The sequence below is a fragment of the Oncorhynchus clarkii genome, chromosome 23, assembly GCF_045791955.1.
Source record: "Oncorhynchus clarkii lewisi isolate Uvic-CL-2024 chromosome 23, UVic_Ocla_1.0, whole genome shotgun sequence".
NCBI classification, from domain to species: Eukaryota; Metazoa; Chordata; class Actinopteri; order Salmoniformes; family Salmonidae; genus Oncorhynchus; species Oncorhynchus clarkii.
In genome coordinates, this window is record NC_092169.1 from 25723513 (window position 1) to 25750624 (window position 27112).

The following is a 27112-nucleotide window of genomic DNA, read 5'->3' on the forward strand; positions in this document are numbered from 1 at the left end:
CTTCACTTGAACTTAGAGGTCTAGCCCGAACCATGAAAAACAGCCCCAGACAATTATTCCTTGTCCACCAAACTTTACAGTTGGCACTATGCATGGGGCAGGTAGTGTTCTCCTGGTTTCCACCATTCCCAGATTTGTCCGTCGGACAGCTAGAATGCGTTCCCACTGGTCCTGAGTCGAATGGCGGTGAGGTTTACACCACTTCAGCCGATGCTTGACATTGCGCATGGTGATCTTAGGGTTGTGTGTGGCTGCTCGGCCATGGAAACCCATTTCATTAAGTTTCCAACGAACAGTTATTGTGATGACTTTGCTTCCTGAGGTTATTTGGAACTCAGTAGTGAGTGTTGCAACTGAGGATAGACGGTTTTACGCGCTAAGCGCTTCAGCACTCGGCGATCCTATTCTGTGAGCTTGTGTGGCCTACCTCTGAGCCGTTGTTTCTCCTAGCACTTACAGTTGACCAGGACAGCTCTAGCAGGGCAGAAATTTGACGAACTGACTTGTTGGAACGGTGGCATCCTATGACAGTGCCACATTGAAAGTCACTGAGCTCTTAAGTAAAGACATTCTATTGCCAATGTTTGTCTATGGAGATTGCTTGTGACATTAGCATATGACACACATACACAAAACATATGACGCACACACAAAACACACTGACAAGCACACACGCGATTAACACATATACCAGTGAAACACACACAAACACACACACGCTTTGCCTCGACAGTCTGAGAGTAAGATGGTCTCGGGATTGCAGTTGGCCTTTCTCTGACCCTCATCTGGCCTTCATGGATCAGGCCGGGAGCAATATATCGCTCTGTGCTCACAGCAGTCCCCTGTGAGGTGGTCTTGCCAGGTACCTTATTGACTGTGTGTGTGTGTATGCGTGTGCACATGCTTTAGTGTGACTCTCAACACCGCTCTAATGTTTTGATGTAGATGTAATTTCCGATGGACTCATTAAAACAATTAGAATTTATTGATGTTTGTAGTCTATTATTTATTTGAGATGATTTTAATGTGCTCTTCCTCTCCCCCTCTCTTCCCTCCTCCTGTTCCTCCTTCCCTTATATTTATATTGTTGTCTCTTCTCCTCTCCTTCCTGCCCCTCTTATCCCACCCTTATCCCCCACCCTTCATTATCCTATCTCCCACCCTACCCCCTTTTCCGTGCTCCCTTCTATCTCCTTTCCCTTTTCCCTCACTCCCCCAGACTCATCCCCTTCTACCCCCCAGCCCAGTGACTCCACCCCTCCCCATGCCTCACCTGCCCTACCATGGCCCTCCTCTCTAGCACCCCCGGTGGCGGTGGTGGGTAGTGGTGGTGGGAGTGGTGAGACAGGGAAGTACTGCTGTCTGTGTGGAGCCTGGTTCAACAATCCTCTGATGGCCCAGCAACACTACGAGGGGAAAAAACATCGCAGGAATGCAGCCAGAGTGCGACTACTGGAGCAGCTAGCTGGCAGTCTGGACGCTACTGAAACTACAGGTGAGGAGATAAAGGTTAGAGGTCAGGGGTTAAGGGTTAAGGGTTAAAATTAGGCTTAGTAGCACTACGAGGGAAAGAAACACTACGGGAACACAGCATGGTATAACTGGAGAAACTGGCAAGACATTTGGTGGTAGGATCCATATGTATAATTTTAGATTGTATTACTTTATAATAATAAACATTGCACTTGTTTTTTAAAAGCTTTATAAAGAATTCATAGAGATTTGACTTTTGCATCACACTCAAATGAACTAGAATACATAAAATAGCAGATCAATAGATAGATTAATCACAGAGCAAACAAGTGCTGTTCATTATGCATGACACACACATTACATAACTTGACATTATTTATTCTGTTGGCAGCCTGGCCTGTTATGAGCAGTTTCCATAGTAAACTGAGTGCACTCACTCACACACACACACACACACACACACACACACACACACACACACACACACACACACACACACACACACACACACACACAGACATACAGACACACAGATTGTGAGTGAGGGGGATAGCTGTCCCGGTTAAGTACCCTGTGTGCACCTGATGCCACTCAATAAAGACTAATATGATAATAATCATCAGATATGAGTGAGTGGGTGCTACAATATGGCCCAGTTTACACTGTATTATCTAACGCACTGTATTATATCATAGTGATGTAGCGATTGAGGCAGGATCAGCAAGAGTGGGACTTGAACCAGATACCCTCTAGTTAACGGAACAAAGTGCCTGAACAAGACTGTGTTAGCCTGCTGAGGTTAGACCTATAGGCATTATAAATGGGGAATAGGAGATATTGAACATTTGAAAGAGAGAGAAGACGGATGAGCAAAAGGTATACAGTGAGACAGCGAGAGAGGGAATTTAGGCCCACCTTAGGGTCTGAATGTTCTTATTTTTCCATTCAATTTCCTCAACTTCTATCCCGTTCTCAGTCCCCCTCTTCTTCTTTTTGAAACATATGCTTTACTCTACCTCCCTCCCATCTCTCTCTTTCACTGTCCTCTATGTGTGTGCATGTGTATGCGTGTGGGTGGGTGTGTGCTTGGGTGTGTGTGTGTGGGTGCATGTATCCCTAAGGACTACTACCAGGGTACTAATGTTGTCATGCCTCATTCATCATCTTCATTAGCTTCCCATGCATTGAAGCTGACACACACACACACACACTGTGATCTGATTTGATCGCTCCACCTACACACTCTACAATATGACCCTAAGCGATCTACTATACTAGTGTAGGTGGGAGTTAAACAGCATGTTTCTCTTAATCACTTATTACATATATTTTATATTATATAGAATTACAAATGACTCAGTGCCCTGTGCAGACAAGTCAAACCACCTAAAAAGGAAACACACCCCTCTTTCCACATTTTGTTTTGTCACTGGCCTACACACAATACCCCATAATGTCGAAGTGGAAATATATTTTTAGCATGTTTTGTGTTCAACCCCTTGTTATGGCAAGCCTAAATATAAAGTCTATTGACACCGGTGAGTCAATCTAAGTAACATAATAAAATAAATCCCCATCAAAATTTGTCAGTTTTAGCTAGATATCTTTTTTTTGCTTGAGCTGCGTCTCAATCCACCACATCCGCCTATGGCCCCCTTCTGCATCTTCGCTGGAAAGTGGCAGAGCTATAGCACTGTTTGTCAGACCATTTTTCCTCTTCGCAATGCAGAAAGACTGCATTTAATCAGTGGACACCACTAGTTTTTATTACAACACACCTGTCATAATTGTTTTCTTTACTAAAGTAGAGGTTTATTATTATTAGTATTGCTAAAGGTACTGCATATGTGTAAACATGCATTTTTTAGCGAGAGATAGCACTTGTATAGCCTAAGAAAGTACCAGCAATGTGCAGAAAGTAGATTTGAATGGATTTTATTGAAGGGAAACAATAACAGTCTTGAACTTTTTTGGCAACATAGTGATATATTCTTATACACTGTACAATGAGGTATTCAACTACAAAATACTAGTCTTCTCCTGTTTTTTGAACCATTTCCCCCACCCACAAGGTGTATAAACAACAACAATAAATAAGAATAAAATAAGATAACAGATACAAAACAAAAACGTGAAGAACATAAATCAATCAACTCTAATTAGCACATGTCAAATCAAATCAAATAAAATTTTATTTGTCACATACACATGGTTAGCGGATGTTAATGCGAGTGTAGCGAAATGCTTGTGCTTCTAGTTCCGACAATGCAGTAATAACAAGTAATCTAACTAACAATTCCAAAACTACTGTCTTGTAGACAGTGTAAGGGGATAAAGAATATGTACATAAGGATATATGAATGAGTGATGGTACAGAGCAGCATAGGCAAGATACAGTAGATGGTATCGAGTACAGTATGTACAAATGAGATGAGTATGTAAACAAAGTGGCATAGTTTAAAGTGGCTAGTGATACATGTATTACATAAGGATACAGTCGATGATATAGAGTACAGTATATACGTATGCATATGAGATGAATAATGTAGGGTAAGTAACATTATATAAGGTAGCATTGTTTAAAGTGGCTAGTGATATATTTACATCATTTCCCATCAATTCCCATTATTCAAGTGGCTGGAGTTGAGTCAGTGTCAGTGTGTTGGCAGCAGCCACTCAGTGTTAGTGGTGGCTGTTTAACAGTCTGATGGCCTTGAGATAGAAGCTGTTTTTCAGTCTCTCGGTCCCAGGACAGTATGCAAGTGTGTGTGCATGGACTTTGCAGATGTATTTCTCACATGTGCAGCACATTATATTTGTTTTACAGTCCTTCTTTGGAGGGCAGCTCAGGTGGATCAGGACAAGATTCAGCCCCCTGAACAGCTTTCACAAGTGCTGCAGAGGCTGCTGTGCGATGGAGGTGCTCCCTTCTTTGAATGTGTGGGGTTAAAAGTGCCCATCCCAGCTGCTCCAGGAACACCCTCCTCTTGTTCCACTAATCAGGCATCCAGGTAGGGTAGATTTTGTTTCCGGGCACCCTGGAAGGATATTGATCTCATCATGTCAGTAGAGGATACCTGGTTGTTCTTTAAAAGTGCTTTCCCCCACATCTTAAATAAGCATGTCCCTTTCAAAAAATGTAGAACTAAGAACAGATACAGGCCCTGGTTCATTCCAGCCTTGACTGCCCTTGACTAGCACAAAAACACCCTGCGGCGTACTGCACTAGCTTCGAATAGTCCCTGTGATATGCAACTTTTCAGGGAAGTCAGGAATCAATACACACAGTCAGTTAGAAAAGCAAAGGCTAGCTTTTTGAAACAAAAATTTGCATCCTGCAGCACGAATTCCAAAATGTTTTGGGACACTGTAAAGTCCATGGAGAATATGAGTACCTCCTCCCAGCTGCACACTACACTGAGACTAGGAAACACTGTCACGACTGAAAAATCCACGATAATTTAGAATTTCAATAAGCATTTCTCTACGGCCATGCTCTCCACCTGGCTACCACAACCCCGGCCAACAGCTCTGCACCTCCTAAATAAACTACCCCAAGCCCCCCGCCCCGCTTCTCCTTCACCCAAGTCCAGACAGCTGATGTTCTGAAAGAGCTGCAAAATCTGGATCCCCACAAATCAGCTGGGCTAGACAATCTGGACCCCCTCTTCCTAAATGTATCCGCTGCCATTGTTGCAACCCCTATTACTAATCTGTTCAACCTCTCTTTCGTATCATCTGAGATTCCTAAAGATTGGAAAGCGGCCGCGGTCATCCCCCTCTTCAAAAGGGGAAGACACTCTAGACCCAAACTGTTACAGACCTGTATCCATCCTGCCCTGCCTTTCTAAAGTCTTGGAAAGTCAAGTGAACAAACAGATCACCGACCATTTCGATCTCACTGTACGTTCTCCGCTTTGCCATCTGGTTTACGAGCTGGTCACGGGTGCACCTCAGCCACTCTCAAGGCCTTTTGCGTGTAGGGGGCAGTATTTTCGTTTTTGGCTAAAAAACTTACCCATTTGAAACTGCCTATTTCTCAGCCCCAGAAACTAGAATATGCATATAATTGTCCGATTAGGATAGAAAACACTCTAAAGTTTCCAAAACTGTAAAAATATTGTCTGTGAGTATAACAGAACTGATATTGCAGGCGAAAGCCTGAGGAAAATCCACTCAGGAAGTGCATCTTATTTTGAAACCTCTCTGTTCCTATGCATGCCTATCCTCCATTTAAAGGGATATCAACCAAATTCCTTTTTCTATGGCTTCCCTAAGGTGTCAACAGTCTTTAGACATAGTTTCAGGCTTTTATTTTGAAAAAATGAGCGTGAAGGATCACATTGCGTAAGTGGATAGGTGGAGGCTCTCATAGTGAGTTTTCAAATCCAATCAAATCAAATGTATTTATATAGCCCTTCGTACATCAGCTGATGTCTCAAAGTGCTGTACAGAAACACAGCCTAAAACCCCAAACAGCAAGCAATGCGGGTGTAGAAGCACGGTGGCTAGGAAAAACTCCCTAGAAAGGCTAAAACCTAGGAAGAAACCTAAAGAGGAACCAGGCTATGTGGGGTGGCCAGTCCTCTTCTGGCTGTGCCGGGTGGAGATTATAACAGAACATGGCCAAGATGTTCATAAATGACCAGCATAGCCCAATAAAAATAAGGCAGAACAGTTTAAACTGGAGCAGCAGCACGGCCAGGTGGACTGGGGACAGCAAGGAGTCATCATGCCAGGTAGTCCTGAGGCATGGTCCCAGGGCTCAGGTCCTCCGAGAGAGAGAAAGAAAGAGAGAAAGAGAGAATTAGAGAGAGCACACTTAAATTCACACAGGACACCGAATAGGACAGGAGAAGTACTCCAGATATAACAAACTGACCCTAGCCCCCCGACACATAAACTACTGCAGCATAAATACTGGAGGCTGAGACAGGAGGGGTCAGGAGTTTTGCGCAACTGAGTAAAGCGGCCATTGTTTCTCCCGCTGTTATTGAAAAAGCTACACACTCGGTTGATATATTATCGAATATATATTTTTTTAAAAACTTGAGGATTTATTATAAAAAAACGTTTGACATGTTTCTGTGGACATTATGGATATTATTTGGAATATACGTCTGCGTTGTCGTGACCGCTCTTTCCTGTCGATTTCTGAACATAATGCGACAAACAAACGTCAGTATTTTGGGTATAAAAATAATCTTTATGGAACAAAAGGAACATTTGTTGTGTAACTGGGAGTCTCGTGAGTGAAAACATCCGAAGATCATCAAAGGTAAACCATTTTTTGATTGCTTTTCTGATTTTCGTGGGTAATTTTGTATACATTTATTTAAATTTGCATCGGGCTGCTTCTGGTGAGAATCTGGTAAGATGTCGACAAAGTCGGCTAAATTCTGGTAGACGGAAACGGCCTGATGTATTTGGGCCGATTCTGGGCAGTCATTCATTTTGATTCAGGGCCGAGTCCGATACCCGATTCCGGGCTGATTCAATCAGGTCTGGCCCCATGGAAGAGGGCCGCTTCTGTGCCGATTACTCATTGCTAGCTGAGTGCAGTCATTATTCTTAGCAATGATTTAGGAATCCTTGTGTGTAAGTATTTGCCACTGTTTGTTCGCCTATTCAAATTGAACGTCAGTTCATGAAAATCAATAGCTAGCCATCTACTTAACCCTGTTGCTCAAAGCTAACGTTATAAGCAGCCAGCTGGCTTCATCTGGCTAGTGAGGCTCGACCGGCCCGGGTTATGTGTTGTGAAGCTAGCCACAATAAGGATTAGGCACAATCGTGGAATTTGCGGTTTGCCTTAAAAATAAAAGTCAAATCAAATGTATTTGTCACATACACATGATTAGCAGGTGTTAATGCAAGTGTAGCGAAATGCTTGTGCTTCTAGTTCTGACCATGCAGTAATATTTAACAAGTAATATAACCTAACAATTTCACAACAACTACCTTATACACACAAGTGTAAAGGAATGAATACGAATATGTACATAAAAATTTATTAATGAGTGATGGCAGAACGGCATAGGCAGGATGCAGTAGATGGTATAGAGTACAGTATATACATATGAGATGAGTAATGTAGGGTAAGTAAACATTATATAATATAAAGATAAATTATATAATGATAAATTTATTAGAACAATTTTTCCATTAAGCATCTCTCTGGTAAGAAGAAGGGCGGGGGTGTATGCCTTATGATTAATGAGACTTGGTGTGATCATAACAACATACCTCTTTGAACGTGATGCAGAAGGTTACAATTGTTGGAATAATCCCATATTTAGACTAGATAATGTTAAACAAGGTTGGAATGTGAAGCAATGAAATGGAGTCTACTCGGTGACACACACTGAACACAACTGTGAAGAGTTTACGCAAATGTTAACGTTGTAGCTCTTATCGTGGGACTGTGAAATCACCTCCCCAGTCAGCCTATTGTGTGTATTGACATTCATATTGCACTGTACAGCTTTACCTAAGGATTGGGGGTCAGTGAAATGGGATATCAGTCTACTTAATACCCAAGATATTTTTTCCCAACGTCCTCCTCAGAGTTATCAGACTCCAAAACATCCACACAGTATTGTTTTTCCTCAGGAATAGTGTTCAATACACATAGACAATAATTGTGGCTCAATTCACAGTTGTTTCACAGTTGTCCGGCAATAAGAGCTATGACGCCATTGTTTTCTGGGTGTCACTGAGTAGACTCATACCTATAGATTGTGGATCAATGACATGGGGTAAGGCTGTACAGTGAAATATGTATGCCCCCAATGCAATTCTAAAGTATATTACATGCAGTGTGATTTCAACAGATTTTTGTCAAATTAACAAATGATTGTGTTTTGTTGATTTTATATAACAACATTCCAACCTCGTTTAGCATGATCTATTCAATTATGGCATAATTCTACTATTTCTATTCTTTGGATCATGTCAATGACATACTTTTTATTTTGACGGCTAACCGCAAAGTCCACTATGTGACTAATCCTTATTGTGGCTAGCTTCACATAGATGGGTCTGACCACCATAAATAACATAAGAACTGTCTCATAAATTAGAGTTATTTCTAAATGATGACACCTAGCTATATAGTTAGCTAGCTAACTATAGCTACTGAAACAGATTATGTCGTTTTGCTGTGTTTTTGGGGAAAAACATTGTTTGCATCCATGAGCTAGCTAGCTTTTTTTTAAGACCAGCACTGTAGGTGCGCTAGACAACTTTACCAGCATCACAGCATGCGTATCAATGAATCGTTGTGACAAATGAAATACGAGTAATAGCGTAGTCAATATGTAATAACTACTTTTTTTTAAGACGAGCACTGTAGGTGCGCTAGACAACTTTACCAGCATCACAGCATGCGTATCGATGAATCGTTGTGACAAATGAAATACGAGTAATAGCGTAGTCAATATGTAATAACTACTTTTTTTTAAGACGAGCACTGTAGGTGCGCTAGACAACTTTACCAGCATCACAGCATGCGTATCGATGAATCGTTGTGACATATGAAATACGAGTAATAGTGTAGTCAATATGTAATTACTACTTTTTTTAAAATTATGAATGCGTTAAATTATTATGTGACTTGCAGTCATATTCAGGTCCTGATTGGTCAACAAGCTTATTTTACACGTCAAATAGTGTTATTTGACACGCAAAGAACCAAACTGCGTTCCATAGTATGAGAAATCCTAGTTGAGAATGAAACGACTGAACAAATGAATGAAACAGCACAGCAAGTAAGTGAAAGAAAAACTGTAGCTTTTGATTATGTTTTACTGGGAATGGGTACATTCGTAAATGCCAACAAAATAACATTTTGGTCAGTGTGGTGTGTGTGTAATCTTTATTAACTAGGCAAGAAAGTTAAGAACACATTTTTATTTCCAGTGATGGCCTACCCCGGCAAAACCCGGAAGACGCTGGGCCAATTGTGCGCCCCCCCTATGGGACTCCCAATCACGGCCGGATGTGATACAGCCTGGATTCGAAACAGGGACTGTTGTGACCACTGCGTCCATGTGTGTGTGTGTTAACTATTTAACTGTATTAGAATGCTTAAAAGGCCACAACAATTTTAAATATCGGTATCGGTATTGTTTGTTTTTTTGTCAAGGAAAATATTGGGTACCGGTATCGGCCCAAAATGTTGTATCGGTGCATCTCTAGTTTGAATACTTTCTGAAGGCACTTTGTGACTCAACTAAGGGGAAATTAAGTTCAAACTTAGGTGCACAGGCACGCACCCGTATGCACACCACACACACACAAACACACACACACTCCTCTTACATGCTCTCCTCTCCCACTCTACAAATTATTTCTAAATTACTTTGTTTCTTTATGGTCTATGCAACAGGACACATTTTTTAATACAGCTTTTCTATTGTTTCGTAATTTATTCAATTTAATACTGGCATTCTCACCTGGTTTAACTCTGTCAGTGAATAGTATATTTATTAATGGACCAGATAATTGCAGTATGGGTTATATAGTTACCAATGAGTCTGGGGACTGAGGTTAGAGCTGAAGAGAAGAGGATATAACAGAATATATTATTATATTACTTTCTCACGCATGCGCGCCCACACAAACACACAATCACCCTTACACACACACACATACACATCCATAAACACACACACACACTCACCCTTACACACACACACTCATATCCACAAACACATACTGTATGTTCATAAAACTCACAACAGGCTCTCACAGTCTCACAGCAGAATTATTTAAGTTTCTCCAGAATTATTTAAGTTTCTCCAGAATTATTTAAGTTTCTCCAAACGTCAAATTTCAAAGATGCTCCAAACATCAAATGCTTTTGACACCCTTGGTTGACTCCGTCTGCTCAGTATCGTTCGGTTTCTCCAAATGTCAAATTTTAAAGATTAAGGGTTAAGATTTTGGATAAGGTTAAACCATTAAGTTTAGGCAATCATTTTACTAACAATTTTTACTAACGACATACCACAGTTTCTATGTATGCGGATGACTCAACGCTATACACATCAGCTAACACAGCGACTGAAATGACACCAACACTCAACAAAAAGCTGCAGTTACATTCAGAGTGGATGGCAAGGAATAAGTTAGCTCTAAATATTTCTAAACCTAAAAGCATTGTATTTGGAACAAATACTCACTAAACCCTAAACCTCAACTAAATCTTGTAATAAATAATGTGGAAATTGAACAAGTTGAGATGACTAAACTGCTTGGAGTAACACTAGATTGTAAACTGTCATGGTCAAAACATAGTGATGCAGTACTGTAGAGGCTAAGATGGGGAGAAGTCTGTCCATAATAAAGCGCTGCTCTACCTTGTTAACAGCACTATCAACAAGGCAAGTCCTACAGGCCCTAGTTTTGTCACACCTTGACTACTGTTCAGTCGTGTGGTCAGGTGCTACAAAAAAGGACTTAGGAAAATTGCAATTGGCTCAGAACAGGGCAGCACGGCTGGCCCTTGGATGTACACAGAGAGCTAATATTAATAATATGCATGTCAATCTCTCCTGGCTCAAAGTGGAGGAGAGATTGACTTCATCACTACTTGTATTTATGAGAGGTATTGATTGACATGTTGAATGCACCGAGCTGTCTGTCTAAACTACTGGCACACAGCTCGGACACCCATGCATACCCCACAAGACGTACCACAAGAGGTTTCTTCACAGTCCCCAAGTCCAGAACCGACTATGGGAGGCACACAGTACTACACAGAGCCATGACTACATGGAACTCTATTCCACATCAAGTAACTGATGCAAGCAATAAAATTAGATTTAAAAAACAGATAAAAAACACCTTATGGAACAGTGGGTACTGTGAAGCAACACAAACATTGGCACAGACACATGCATACACACACACACACACACACACACACACACACACACACACACACACACACACACACACACACACACACACACACACACACACACACACTCACACACACACACACACATGCGCACTATACATACACGTGGATTTAGTACTGTAGATATGTGGTAATTGTGGAGAAGGGGCCTGAGGGCACACAGTGTTGTGAAATCTGTGAATGTATTGTAGTGTTTTCAAATTGTATAAACTGCCTTAATTTTGCTCGACCCCAGGAAGAGTAGCTAATGGCGATCCATAATAAATACAAAATACAAAAAAATCGGAATGTTTAAGTAAGGGTTAAGGCTTGGCAAAGGGATTGAACATACGAAGTCTACATCCACATCGAACATCCACCACCCCCATCCACAACACGCTAGCAAAACCCAAGCCTACTTCATGTTAATGGCGCTCAATAGTTGCCCCTTGTGACCAGTTTTGAAGGCATTTACCGACTTCCTCGGGACATGGATAGACGTCCAATTTCGAAGTCACTCTTGAGCGATCTGCCTGAAAACAGATCACATGCATACGTACACACACAATCTCATACATCTGCATGTACACATTGCTCTATCCTGAGTGATGCATCTGCAGATTCACCACTCCTGAGTTTAATTAGGTTAAATGATAACACAAACATACACACATTCACCAGCACATACACTCTGACACACATTCTCTGTGTGTAATTATCATGTATTAGAACATGCTGTGGCCTCCCGGATAATGACATTATTCACTACGCACCACGGAGTCACAGTGTGTGTGTGTGTGTGTTTATTTACGAAGCAGCATTCGGTCAGCCCGGGCCCGTCGTGTCAGAAACATTAATCAAAACGTTATATTCATGGAAACAAGTATGCAGCATTGACATCATTCACACACATCCACACATACATTTACAGTACCAGTCAAAAGTTTAGACACACCTACTCATTCCAGGGTTTTTCTTTATTTTTACTACATCAAAACTATGAAATAACACATATGGAATCATGTAGCAACCCAAAAATTGTTAAACAAATCAAAATATATTTTATATTTGAGATTCTTCAAAGTAGCCACCATTTGTCTTGATGACAGCTTTGCACACTCTTGGCATTCTCTCAACCAGCTTCACCTGGAATGCTTTTCCAACAGTCTTGAAGGAGTTCCCAGATATGCTGAGCACTTGTTGGATGCTTTTCCTTCACTCTGCAGTCCATCTCATCCCAAAGCATCTCCATTGGGTTGAGGTCGGGTGAGGCCAGGTCATCTGATGCAGCACTCCATCACTCTGCTTCTTGGTCAAATAGCCCTTACACAGGGAAATCTTAATGGCTACAGCATATAATGACATTCTAGACAATTCTGTGCTTCCAACTTTGTGGCAACAGTTTGGAGAAGGCCCTTTCCTGACAATGCACCCGTGCACAAAGTGAGGTCCATAAAGAAATGGTTTGTCGAGATCATTGTGAAAGAACTTGACTGGCCAGCACAGAACCCTGACCTCAACCCCATCGAACACCTTTGGGACGAATTGGAATGCTAACTGCGAGCCAGGCCTAATTACCCAACATCAGTTCTCGACCTCACTATTACTCTTGTGTCTGAATGGAAGCAAGTCCCTGCAACAATGTTCCAACATCTAGTGGAAAGCCTTTCCAGAAGAGTGGAGGCTGTTATAGCAGCAAATGGGGGACCAACTCTATATTAATGCCCATGATTTTGGAATGAGATGTTCGAATAGCAGGTGTCCACATACTTTTGGTCATGTAGTGCATATACACACACACACACACACATTTCCCTTCTAAAAAAATGACAAAACAATTATTACAGTTTTTGCCGATTGCTTACACACTGAAACCTTAACTTTTGTAACCATGTCTTAAACAAAGGCACCAAAAGCACAAACACATTTTCTGCTTTGCACTTTATTTCCAATTCTGCAACACACATTGCACTTTGTTTGCACTTTGTTTGCAATTCTGCAACACACTTGCAAAACACTACACACTGTTTCTTACATTAGACACTTCGTTCAAGAATGAAATCTCTTGCAATCATTGGGAAAACACTTCTATTCAAAATGCAAAACATGCCTGAAATTGGCAACACCTGCACACACACATGAAAACACTTACATACAGTAATTGAACACCAATTAGTCTGAGCCTTAGCACTACAGATAGACCTCAGGTACGCTCACTTTGCAAACATGGAGGCAGTGAGAGCGAGAGGAAGAGGAAGAGGAAGAGAGAGAGGAGTAGGAGGAGGACTAGGACAAGAACAAAGAAGAGAACCAGGCAGACTGAGACATATTTCTGATGACTTTAGGGTCACTTTGGTGAGATCATGTCATAAATCATGGCCTGACGATGAGGGAGGCTGGGCAGAGAGTCCAACCCAACCTGTGTTGCTACATGGTAGCATCCATAATACGGACATTTAGACTGCAGAACAGGTATGTCTTCAACTTTCTACACAAGACTGTACCTATGTAATTGTTGCACATCATTCTGCATCACAGTACAATACAATGTAGTCCTACAATATTAGGTCTATGCTCCTCGGTGAACAAAAAAAATAGGTATAGTGCTGTGAAGTACATGTAATACAGTTTTGATGTTATTGTGTACAGTATGACAGTACAGTACAGTGGCTTGCGAAAGTATTCAACCCCCTTGGCATTTTTCCTATTTTCTTGCCTTACAACCTGGAAATAAAATTGCGTTTTGGGGGGTTTGTATCATTTGATTTACACAACATGCCTTGAGAATGCATAACTATTCACCCCCCTCCCCTAAAGTCAATACTTTGAAGAGTCACCTTTTGCAGCAATTACAGCTGCAAGTCTCTTGGGGTATGTCTCTATAAGCTTGGCACATCTAGCCACTGGGATTTTTGCCCATTCTTCAAGCCAAAACTGCTCCAGCTCCTTCAAGTTGGATGGTGTACAGCTATCTTTAAGTCTTACCACAGATTCTCAATTGGATTGAGGTCTGAGCTTTGACTAGGCCATTCCAAGACATTACAATGTTTCCATTTAAACCATTCGAGTGTTGCTTTAGCATTATGCTTAGCGTCATTATACTGCTGGAAGGTGAACATCCGACCCAGTCTCAAATCTCTGGAAGACTGAAACAGGTTTCTCCTCAAGAATTTCCCTATATTTAGCGCCATCCATCATTCCTTCAATTCTGACCAGTTTTCCAGTCCCTGCCTGTAAGGGTTTTCCTCCTCTTCGTCTGAAGAGGAGGTGTAGCAAGGATCGGACCAAGATGCGGCGTGGTAAGTGTCCATGGTTGTTTATTTAAAACATAAACTGAACATTTAATGAATACAAAACAATAAACGTGAACCGAAAACAGTACCGTGTGGTGAACAAACACAGACACGGAAACAATCACCCACAAAACAACAGTGAAACTCAGGCTACCTAAGTATGATTTTCAATCAGAGACAACTAACGACACCTGTCTGTGATTGAGAACCATACTAGGCCGAACACAGAAAACCAACCTAGAAACACAAAACATAGAATGCCCACCCAACTCACGTCCTGACCAACTAAAACAAACAAATAACACAAGAACTAGGGTCAGAACCTGACAGTATCCCCCCCCCCCCCCCCCACCCAAGGTGCGGACTCCAGCCGCAAAACCTGAACCTATAGGGGAGGGTCTGGGTGGGCATCTGTCCGCGGTGGCGGCGCTGGACGTGGGCCCCACTCCACCATAGTCTTAGTCCGCTTCTGTGGCCTCCTAGGAACGGCGACCCTTGCCACCGACCCTGACCTGAGAACCCCAATAAATAGGCCCACAAGACTGAGGGACACCTCCGGACTTAACAAACTCCTCCGGACTGAGGGGTAGTTCAAGACTGAGGGGTAGCTCAGGACTGAGCGGTAGCTCAGGACTGAGGGGTAGCTCAGGACTGAGAGGTAGCTCAGGACTGAGAGGTAGCTCAGGACTGAGAGTAGCTCAGGCTGGTTGACGGCTCTGGCAGCTCCTGGCTGACTGACGGCTCTGCCAGCTCCTGGCTGGTTGACGGTTCTGGCAGCTCCACGCTGGTTGACGGCTCTGGCAGCTCCTGGCTGACTGGCGACTCTGGCAGCTCCTGGCTGACTGGCGGCTCCTGGCTGACTGGCGGCTCCAAGCTGACTGGCGGCTCTGGCGGCTCCATGCTGACTGGCGGCTCTGGCGGCTCCATGCTGACTGCCGGCTCTGGCGGCTTCATGCTGACTGGCGGCTCTGGCGGCTCCATGCTGACTGGCGGCTCATGACAGACTGGCGGCTCTAGCGGCTCATGACAGACGGGAGACTCTAGCAGCTCTGGACAGACGGGAGACTCTAGCAGCTCTGGACAGGCGGGAGACTAGCAGCTCTGGACAGGTGGGAGACTCTAGCAGCTCTGGACAGGCGGGAGACTCTAGCAGCTCTGGACAGGCGGGAGACTCTAGCAGCTCTGGACATGCAGGAGACTCTAGCAGCTCTGGACAGGCGAGAGACTCTAGCAGCTCTGGACAGGCGGGAGACTCTAGCAGCTCTGGACAGGCGGGAGACTCTAGCAGCTCTGGACAGGCGGGAGACTCTAGCAGCTCTGGACATGCAGGAGACTCTAGCAGTGCTGGACAGACGGGAGACTCTAGCAGCTCTGGACAGGCGGGAGACCCTGTAGGGAGGAGACAGAGAGACAGCCTGGTGCGTGGGGCTGCCACAGGACCCACCAGGCTGGGGAGACCTCCAGGAGGCTTGGTGTTAGGAGTAGGCACCTGAAGGACCGGGCTGTGGGGGAGCACTGGAGCTCTGATGCGCAGCCTTGGCACCACTCCCCCAGGCTGGATAACTACTCTAGCCCGGACCCTCCAGAGTGCAGGCACAGGTTGAACCGGGCTGTGGGTAAGCACGGGAGATCTAGTGCCTACTACGCGCACCTCTCCCTAAGGCTCCACTCCCACATTTGCCCGGCACGAGCGGAGCGCAGGCATAGGACACACTGCACCCTCCCAGCGCCCCGGAGACACAGCACGCAGAGCCGGCGCAGGATACCCTGGACCGAAACGGCGTACCAGCGACCAGACATGCTGAGCAGGCACCATACGCCCTGGCTAGATGCCCACACTCGCATGACACTTTCGGGGGGCTGCCCTATAGCGCACCGGGCTATGGGCACGTACTGGCGACACCGTGCGCTTAACTGCATAACACGGTGCCTGACAAGTAACGCGCTGTTTATAATAAGCACGAGGAGTGAGTTCAGATCTGCTACCTGGCTTAGCCACACTCCTTGTGTGCCTCCCCCCCAAAAAAATTTGGGAGGGCTGCCTCTCGTACCTGTCACGCTGCCGTGCTGCCTCCTCATATCGCCGCCGCTCAGCTTTCGCTGCCTCCAGCTCTGCTTTGTGGCGTCGATATTCCCCAGCCTGGGCCCAGGGTCCTTCTCTATTCAAAATCTCCTCCCATGTCCAGGAGTCTTGTGATGCTGGCCGCTGCTGTTGCTGCTGCTGCGGCTGCTGCCGCTGTCTGTTACCACGCCGCTTGGTCCTTGGTTGGTGGGTGATTCTGTAAGATTTTCCTCCTCTTCATCTGATGAGGAGGTGTAGCAAGGATCTGACCAAGATGTGGCGTGGTAAGTGTCCATGGTTGTTTTTTTTATAATAGATTTAATGGTTTAATAGATTTAATAGATTTAATGGTGCTCTGTGGGATGTTAAAAGTTTCAGATATGTTTTTATAGCCCAACCCTGATCTTTACTTCTCCACAACTTTGTCCCTGACCTGTTTGGAGAGCTCCTTGGTCTTCATGGTGTCGCTTGCTTGGTGGTACCCCTTGCTTAGTGGTGTTGCAGACTCTGGGACCTTTCAGAACAGGTATATATATTGAGATCGTGTGACAGGTCCTGTGACACTTAGATTGCACACAGGTGGACTTTGTTTAACTAATTATGCGACTTCTGAAGGTAATTGGTTGCACCAGATGTTATTTAGGGGCTTCATAGCAAAGGGGGTGAACACATATGCACGCACCACTTTTCAGTTGTTTATTTTTTCGAATTTTTTGAAACAAGTTATTTTTCCCATTTCACTTCACCAATTTAAACTATTTTGTATGTCCATTACATGAAATCCAAATAAAAATCCATTTAAATTACAGGATGTAATGCAACAAAATAGGAAAAATGCCAAGGGGGATGAATACTTTTGCAAGGCACTATATATAAAAAAGAACCTAGGCAATGACATCATATTCTTGCATTTTCTACAGAACTGCCAGATGACCTGAGGGTGGAAGGCAACGTCTGTTCACCCATGAACAGGAACTGGCCATTGTCAATCTAGTGTTGGCAAACAACACCATCTCCCTACATCAATTACGAGAGCAAATCATCTCAGATCACACAACATTCCATAATATCAACTGTGTCAGTATGTCGACACTCTGCCGCATCTTGCATCAATACCAACTTACGATGAAGCAGCTGTACAGCGTTCCATTTGAGAAGAACAGCGCTAGAGTCAAAGACCTTCGCAATGACTATCTGCAAGTAAGTGTCACTGTATTATACTGTAATACAATATAGTGGCAATAGATTGTGTCCTTTTGGCACTGCATAGATACATTCAGACAAAGCAGTATGTGACCTAGGCAGGTGCCCCCATTCTGGGGTTGGGGGGAGGTGGTTGTCTGTGGGGGAACCTGCCTTACTTGTAGCTGGTAGTTTTGACTGAATGTGTCTGACCCAACCCACCCCCATCCTTGTGTGAAAATGTAGACCTGTGTTTTGAGTTACACCATATTCACGGTACGGTATATGCATTTTCTGTTACAGAGTCCTGGACTTTGACGCAACTGCACAGCCTCATGAGTTCATTTTCATTGATGAAGCTGGATTCAATCTAGCTAAAACCAGGCGTCGGGGCCGAAATGTTATAGGACAAAGAATGTCCCTGGGCAGCGCAAGGGAAATATCCCCTTGTGTGCCGCCATCAGCAAGGAGTTCTCAATCACCATGCCACACTAGGTCCCTACAATACTGCACACATAATCATATTTCTGGATGCACTACATAATGCAGTTGTACAGGACGGACCAGAGCAACCTAGGTTTGTGGTTATCTTGGATAATGTTAGTTTCCACCGGGCTGCTCTGGTCAGGGACTGATTCACCAACCACAATAACTTCACAGTTGTATAGTGGCGATGTGTACTCCCCATTTCTCAATCCGATTGAGGAATTATTTTCGGCTTGGCGTTGGAAGGTGTATGACCGCCAACCACATGCCCACCTGCCTGCTCTGCAAGCAATGGAAGAGGTATGCGGAGACAGAAGTGGGGTAAGTCCAGGGTTGGATACAATATTGCAAGGCAATATTTTTCCCATTGCCTAGCCATGGATGACATTGATTGTGATGTGGATGAGGTGATGTGGGCAGACCCTAACAGAAGGCACGATCCATAAACCATCCACCCCATCCCTTACAATACTATTTCTTGTTTACCATTGCACTGTAATTTTACTGTAATTATTTTTGTTTCTTTGAGTTTACAGTAACATATTGTTTTATTACTGTACTGTAATTCTATTTTCCTTTGTGCTTTTTTGTTGTTGTAAAAACCTGCAATGGCAAAAAAAATAAGCTGGGTATTTTTTTTCTGAAGCCTTTCTAGTTTTGTGTTGATTGAAATGTGAGTAGATGTACTGTACTGGAACAATCTTTCACAGAAGCCTGAATGAGAACATTAAAAAGGACTACAACGTAATAAATACAGCAGTGTTTTGTATAAAGTACATCAGTGTGTTGTTGCTGCTTTGAAAGAGTCATTCAAATGGTGCATGTGTGTATCATTTTGTTGCAAAAATGCCATTTTGAAAAAGGATTGTTAGGTTTTGATTGCAGGGTTTCATTTTGACATAGAAGTGAGATGTTTATCTCCAAGTGTTGTGTCTTATTTGGCTTGTGTGTAGAGTTTTGACACAATGAGCCAAATTCCGCAACAAGTGTGTAAGTAATCGCAAAATACTGTAATGTGCGCTCATAAACTGAGGAGGAACAAAGGAGGATGACACCAATCATCTCTGTCACCACACACACATACACACACATACCATCAACCCTTAAGCCCAAACATAAATTTCTCGCCATTCTCAATGATGTCTTTGATAACTTTAGAAAGGGAAATTAAGTGTGTGTGTGTCTGTTCGTGTGTGTGCCTGCGTGTGTGTGCGTGTATGTGTGTGACAAGCCTCAGCTCGCGTAAGGAGCTTTGTGAAGGAGATGAGAGTTCAGCTGACAGTGGCTGAGGATTATCTGAAAGCATAGAAACAGCCATAAAGAGAGAGAGAGTGTGTGTGTGGGTTTGTGTGTGTGTGTAAATTGTAAAGAGCCATTTCCCTCAACAGGGACCATCAAAGTTCTTAGCTTTTATCTTTAATTATTTGAGAAAAGTGACTCCCAAAACACACTCAGCCCTGTCGAGAACGTTCATATTATAAAAATATAAAACATTTCTTGTCAGATACAGATGTATGGTCTGCCTCACTGATGATGCATAACAACATGCTTACCTAGAATCCTTCGTTGCTACACCCATTTTTGCACTAATACATTTATGATATACAGTATACCCATTGATAATTGAAGAATACAAGTTATAAATGCCTCATGAGCTTAGTTCAAGTGTCGTACCCTATCAGTTTGTTTTACTCCACTGTTTGTAGATAATGTAGATGTTAAGAAACCTTGTGTAGCCTCAAAACATGGTTAAAACTATAATATTGATATCATGGATGGCCAGTCCTTGCATCCATGCAGTGTAAAAATAATCCTCTTTGGATCAACCTGAAAAGATTACTTGAACTGGTTACAGGTAAATAAGTTAGGTATTCTCTGTTGAAAAATACTATATTTGTTGAAACCACACACTGTTTTATTTGATTATTACCTAACCTATATTTCAAGTTGCAACCTATTATACCCATTAAAAACAAACTAATATTTCATGTAAATACGAAAAAAAATGTAATCGTGTTCCAAGTGTCATTTTTTTATTTGGAATTACCTATCCACATTTCTTCAATTTGGTTACAAGCAATTACCTTAATTCCCTGTAAATCAAGAAATTGAATTGGTTCAATAACATATTATTTTCACAAGACTTTCACATTTAGTAGCCACAAAATCATATCCAAGCATTTACTACCTTTAACATAGTAACCTTATATCTTATTACAGATGCTGGCAGTTTTTGTTTGAATAACGAATAGACCACATTAACTGGAATTCACTCTCACGGGTGGGCAAAAATAACAAACTGAAAGCCGTGCCCACAATAAGCCACACGTTCAACGCTTTTACATTGCCCACCCGTAGCTTCAGAAAGGAAAATTAAGTGTGTTTGTGTTTGTGGGCTGTGATATACTACATTATACAGTCCTGGCCTCATCCCAGCAGTGACCTGTCTCTCCTCTGGTGTATATTAGCTAGTACTTCGTCTTCCAACATACTTTGCCAATTACTGCCTCAAAAGGTCAAAGGGTCATGGAGCACATCACCAACTCATAAATCTCACAGACAGTAATGAAAGTAGAGAAATGAGCATACTGGCACACGGACACACACACAAACACAATGACTGCAGGGATAGTAAAAGACCTCCAACCAATTATTTTCTGAATATCTGAATGTGCTGGACACTGTGTTATCACGTAAAATAATTTTGTTCTCTGGGTGACATTTCCTGTCAAGTTATAGCATCTCAGTGTGGAAGTCAATAAATATTTAAAATACAAAGGGGTCACTTTCTTCAAAAGATACCTTATGTTTTCTTTCAAATGACATAAATTAGAGTTATACCAACTGGGGTCATTTTTACCCCAGAGTCATATTTTTGATCACAGCCCAAAAGTGGTTAATTAAATGAATCCAAATGTTAATGACTTTGTCATTACATCGAAATAATTGTTTAGTGCTTTTGTATCAATCTAGACTTAAAAAAAAAAATATTTGATATATTTGCGTTGGTGTCATTTTGACCCCAGCCAAAAAAATATAATGTAAGAGATAGGACCATTTTCTGAAAACAGATTTCTTTGGAGACATTACAAGTTACCCATACCACCAGAGGGAGCTACCTTCTGAATGTCTGAGTGCTGTGTTGGTGTGTATCTTCTGAAAAAAAATAAACACCCTCAAATATTCTGTATGTGCAATTTATGTTATTTTGGTTTCTATAACATTTGCTTTGAAATGACTTTGAGGCCCAAATAAATAAAACATACTCATCCTGCCATAGGCCCTACCACTCCCAGTGTTTCACTAGCAGCACTGCTAATGCTGTCTTTGGGGTAAGTAAATAAAGAAAACTAAGCCATATTTTACCCATATGTTTGGACATTGTGTCTCAATGGAATATCATGTTTTGTCAATAAAATAAAGAATATTTGAAATGTTGGTGTAATGTCGCTTATATATATTTTTTCTTCTAAAAACGAAATAACACTACAATTAAATGATGGTAAATCAGCTTTTTAGTACTAATGTGGATTATACTTTATAAAAAAGCAGTTTTACAGAATATGCTAATTAACTGTCCTTTTTTAATTAACAGTCTGTTTTGGTAAGAATTTTTTTCTGATTACAATATTTACGGACTATTTATGGACTACTGTTTGGACCTGCCTTGTTGATAGTGCTGTTAAGAATATAGAACAGCGCTATATTATGGACAGACTTCTCCCCATCTTAGCTATGGATGTATTAATATGTTTTGACCATGACAGTTTACAATCCATGGTTACTCCAAGCAGTTTTGTCTCCTCAACTTGCTCAATTACCACAATATGCATTACAATATTTAGTTGACGTGTAGGGTTTAGTGAATGATTTGTCCCAAATGCAATGCTTTTAGTTTTTGAATTATTTAGGACTAACTTATTCCTTGCCACCCATTCTGAAACTAACTGTAGCTCTTTGTTAAGTGTTGCAGTCATTTCAGTTGTTGTGGTAGCTGACGTGTATAGTGTTGAATCATCCGCATACCTAGACACACTGGCTTTACTCAAGTAAGGGGCTTAGACAGCTGCCCTGGGGAATTCCTGATTCTACCTGGATTTTGTCAGGGTACTCAGCACACCCCTTACTAATGACTCCGTTTTCTGGATGCATGCAGTGTTCTATAGATGTTACAGCCAGCTCACATTGAGCCCGACCCGAGTTAAGCATGCGTAAATGGAACGTAATTCCCTTTTTGTGCACTTCCTCTCTATGCGTATTCTGACCTATAACTTAAGCATAAGAATAGCATGCAATTCAACCACAATTTATTGTTATCATTCCATTTAATTGCACAGTTATACTAACCTTAATTTGCTTCCTCTGTAAACGGCGTAACGGCTGTGTGGTTGTTGCTAAGGATTATTAGTAACGGTTGATAATATATAAAATATATATAGGCTAATTCAATCGTTATGGAGCAGAGCGCAGACCAAGCTGTAACAGTTTGAACCCAACACATGGTGCAATATTTGGCCTTGTCATCACACAGTTCAATGGTTAGTACAGGCAATAGATGAGGGTATAGCCTACTACTGTACACTATTCTCCCTATTATACACTGATCAAAAACATAAACGCAACATGCAAAAGATTTTACTGAGTTACAGTTCATATAAAATTAATTAGGCCCTAATCTATGGATTTCACATGACTGGGAATACAGATATGCATCTGTTGGTCAAAGATACCTTAAATAAAAGTAGGGGCGTGGATCAGAAAACCAGTTAGTATCTGGTGTGACCACCATTTTCCTCATGCAGCGCGACACATCTCCTTCCCATAGAGTTGATGATTGTGGCCTGTGGAATGTTGTGCCACTCCTTTTCAATGACTTTGCAAGTTGCTAGATATTGGCGGGAACTGGAACATGCTGTCATACACGTCGATCCAGAGTATCCGGAACAGGCTCAATGGGTGATATGTCTGGTGAGAATGCAGGTCATGGAAAAAACTGGGACATTTTCAGCTTCAAGGGAATTGCGTACAGATGATTGCGACATTGGGCGGTGGATTATCATGCTGAAATATGAGGTGATGGCGGCGGATGAATGGCACGACAATGGACCTCAGGATCTCGTCACGGTATCTCTGTGCATTTAAATTGCCATGGATAAAATGCAATTGTGTTCATTTTACATAGCTTATGCCTGCCCATACCATAACCCCCACTGCCTCCATGGGGCACTCTGTGCAAACCCACAGTTTCATCAGCTGTCCGGGTGGCTGGTCTCAGATGATCCCACAGGTGAAGAGGCCAGATGTGAAGGTCCTGGGATGGCGTGGTTACACACAGCCTGCTGTTGTGATGCCGGTTGGATGTACTGCCAAATTCTCTAAAATGACGTTGGAGGCGGCTTATGTTAGAATAATTAACACATTCTCTGGCAACATTTCTGGTGGACATTCCTGAAGTCAGCATGCCAGTTGCACACTCCCTCAAAACTTGAGACATCTGTGGCTTTGTGTTTTGTGACAAAACTGCATATTTTAGTTGTGGCCTTGTATTGTCCCAAGCACAAGTTGCCCCTGTGTAATGCTTTTTAATCAGCTTCTTGATATGCCACAGATGTCAGGTGGATGGATTATCTTGGCAAATGAGAAATGCTCACTAACAGGAATGTAAACAAATTTGTTCACCAATTTTGAGAGAGATAAGCTTTTTGGGGATCTTTTATTTCAGCCCATGAAAAATGAGACAAACACTTTACATGTTGCATTTATATTTCTGTTTAGTATAATTCTATGTACACTTATTTTCCAATGTTACCATGGGTTGAAGAACTGATGGTGACAATTTTCAGAATGAATCTGTCACGCCCTGACCTTAGAGATCCTGTTTATGTCTCTATTTTGGTTTGGTCAGGGTGTGAGTTGGGGTGGGTATTCTATACTCTATTATTTGTATTTCTATGTTTTGGCCGGGTAGGGTTCTCAATCAGGGACAGATGTCTATCGTTGTTTCTGATAGAGAACCATACGTAGGCTGCCCTTTACCCACCTGTGTTTGTGGGAAGTTGACTTTGTTTAGGGCACACAGCCTTTAGCTTCACGGTTAGTGTCTTTTCATTCTAATAAAGAAAATGTACGCTCACAACGCTGCACCTTGGTCCTCTTCTTTTAACAGCCGTCACAGAATCAAGCCATAGTTATTTCTTTCTTGCGTAAAGGCTCTGCAAATCTGTTTTTTTTGTGATTCATAAATACTTTCTGAAACCTAAATAAAATCTACAAACCTAAATAATCTACAAGATCAGATCCTTTTTAAATCTACCAATTGGTGGTAAAATGGAGACGAAAATGCATATACAGTGCCTTCAGAAAGTATTCATACCCCTTGACTTATTCCACATTTTGTTCTTACAGCCTGAATTTAAAATTGTTTTAATGTATGTGTTTTCTCACCCATCTACACAGAATACCACATAATGATAAATATAAAACATGTTTTTAGAAATGTTTTCAAATTTATTGAAAATGAAATACAGAAATATCACATTTCATAATTACAGCTGGGAGTCTTTCTGGGTAAGTTTATTAGAGCTTTTCACAACTGTATTGTGCAACATTTGCCCATTATTCTTTAAATGTACCTTTATTTATTAAATAATTATCCAATCTTAAAATCAAAACAAAGTTGATTTGTCACGTACGCCGAATACAACACCTTGGAGTGAAATGCTTACTTACAGGCTTTAACCAACAGTGAAAAAAGGTATTAGGTTAACAATAGGTAACAAGAAATAAAAAACACCTTAAAAAATAAATTAACAGTAGAGAGGCTATATACAGTAGTGAGGCTATAAGAGTAGCAATGCTATATATAGGCACCGGTTATTCGGGCTGATTGAGGTAGTATGTACAGTGGGGCAAAAAAGTATTTAGTCAGCCACCAATTGTGCAAGTTCTCCCACTTAAACAGATGAGAGAGGCCTGTAATTTTCGTCATAGGTACACTTCAACTATGACAGACAAAATGAGAAAAAGAAATCCAGAAAATCACATTGTAGGATTTTTTATGAATTTATTTGCAAATTATGGTGGAAAATAAGTATTTGGTCACCTACAAACAAGCAAGATTTCCGGGCTCTCACAGACCTGTAACTTCTTCTTTAAGAACAACCTTAAACAGTCACACTCCAAACTCCACTATGGCCAAGACCAAAGAGCTGTCAAAGGACACCAGAAACAAAATTGTAGACCTGCACCAGGCTGGGAAGACTGAATCTGCAATAGGTAAGCAGCTTGGTTTGAAGAAATCAACTGTGGGAGCAATTATTAGGAAATGGAAGACATACAAGACCACTGATAATCTCCCTCGATTTGGGGCTCCACACAAGATCTCACCCCGTGGGGTCAAAATGATCACAAGAACAGTGAGCAAAAATCCCAGAACCGCACGGGGGGACCTAGTGAATGACCTGCAGAGAGCTGGGACCAAAGTAACAAAGCCTACCATCAGTAACACACTACGCTGCCAAGGACTCAAATCCTGCAGTGCCAGATGTGTCCCCCTGCTTAAGCCAGTACATGTCCAGGCCCGTCTGAAGTTTGCTAGAGAGCATTTGGATGATCCAGAAGAAGATTGGGAGAATGTCATATGGTCAGATGAAAACAAAATATAACTTTTTGGTAAAAACTCAACTCGTCGTGTTTGGAGCACAAAGAATGCTGAGTTGCATCCAAAGAACACCATACCTACTGTGAAGCATGGGGGTGGGAACATCATGCTTTGGGGCTGTTTTTCTGCAAAGGGACAAGGATGACTGATCCGTGTAAAGGAAAAAATGATTGGGGCCATGTATCGTGAGATTTTGAGTGAAAACCTCCTTCCATCAGCAAGGGCATTGAAGATGAAACGTGGCTGGGTCTTTCAGCATGACAATGATCCCAAACACACCGCCCGGGCAACGAAGGAGTGGCTTCGTAAGAAGCATTTCAAGGTCCTGGAGTGGCCTAGCCAGTCTCCAGATCTCAACCCCATAGAAAATCTTTGGAGGGAGTTGAAAGTCAGTTTTTCCCAGCAACAGCCCCAAAACACCACTGCTCTAGAGGAGATCTGCATGGAGGAATGGGCCAAAATACCAGCAACAGTGTGTGAAAACCTTGTGAAGACTTACAGAAAACGTTTGACCTCTGTCATTGCCAACAAAGGGTATATAACAAAGTATTGAGATAAACTTTTGTTATTGACCAAATACTTATTTTCCACCATAATTTGCAATTAAATTCATAAAAAATCCTACAATGTGATTTTCTGGATTTCTTTTTCTCATTTTGTCTGTCATAGTTGAAGTGTACCTATGATGAAAATTACAGGCCTCTCTCATCTTTTTAAGTGGGAGAACTTGCACAATTGGTGGCTGACTAAATACTTTTTTGCCCCACTGTACATGTAGATATGGTTAAAGGGACTATGCATATATGATGAACAGAGAGTAGCAGTAACATAAAAGAGGGGTTGGCAGGTGGTGGGTGGTGGGACACAATGCAGATAGCCCGGTTAGCCAATGTGCAGGGGAATTGGTTGGTCGGGCCAATTGAGGTAGTATGTACATGAATGTATAGTTAAAGTTACTATACATACAGTGCCTTGCGAAAGTATTCGGCCCCCTTGAACTTTGCGACCTTTTGCCACATTTCAGGCTTCAAACATAAAGATATAAAACTGTA

General features: G+C 42.1%; 1 protein-coding gene across 1 annotated transcript in view; it reads left to right on the forward strand.

Moving 5' to 3' along the window:
• Window positions 1-27112, forward strand: part of LOC139381262 (zinc finger matrin-type protein 4-like) — a 151213-nt gene that overhangs the window by 119492 nt on the left and 4609 nt on the right. Inside the window, exon 5 of the mRNA XM_071124728.1 lies at window positions 1220-1495. Coding sequence (XP_070980829.1) covers window positions 1220-1495 — 276 coding nt within the window. The remainder of the gene's footprint in view (window positions 1-1219; window positions 1496-27112) is intronic.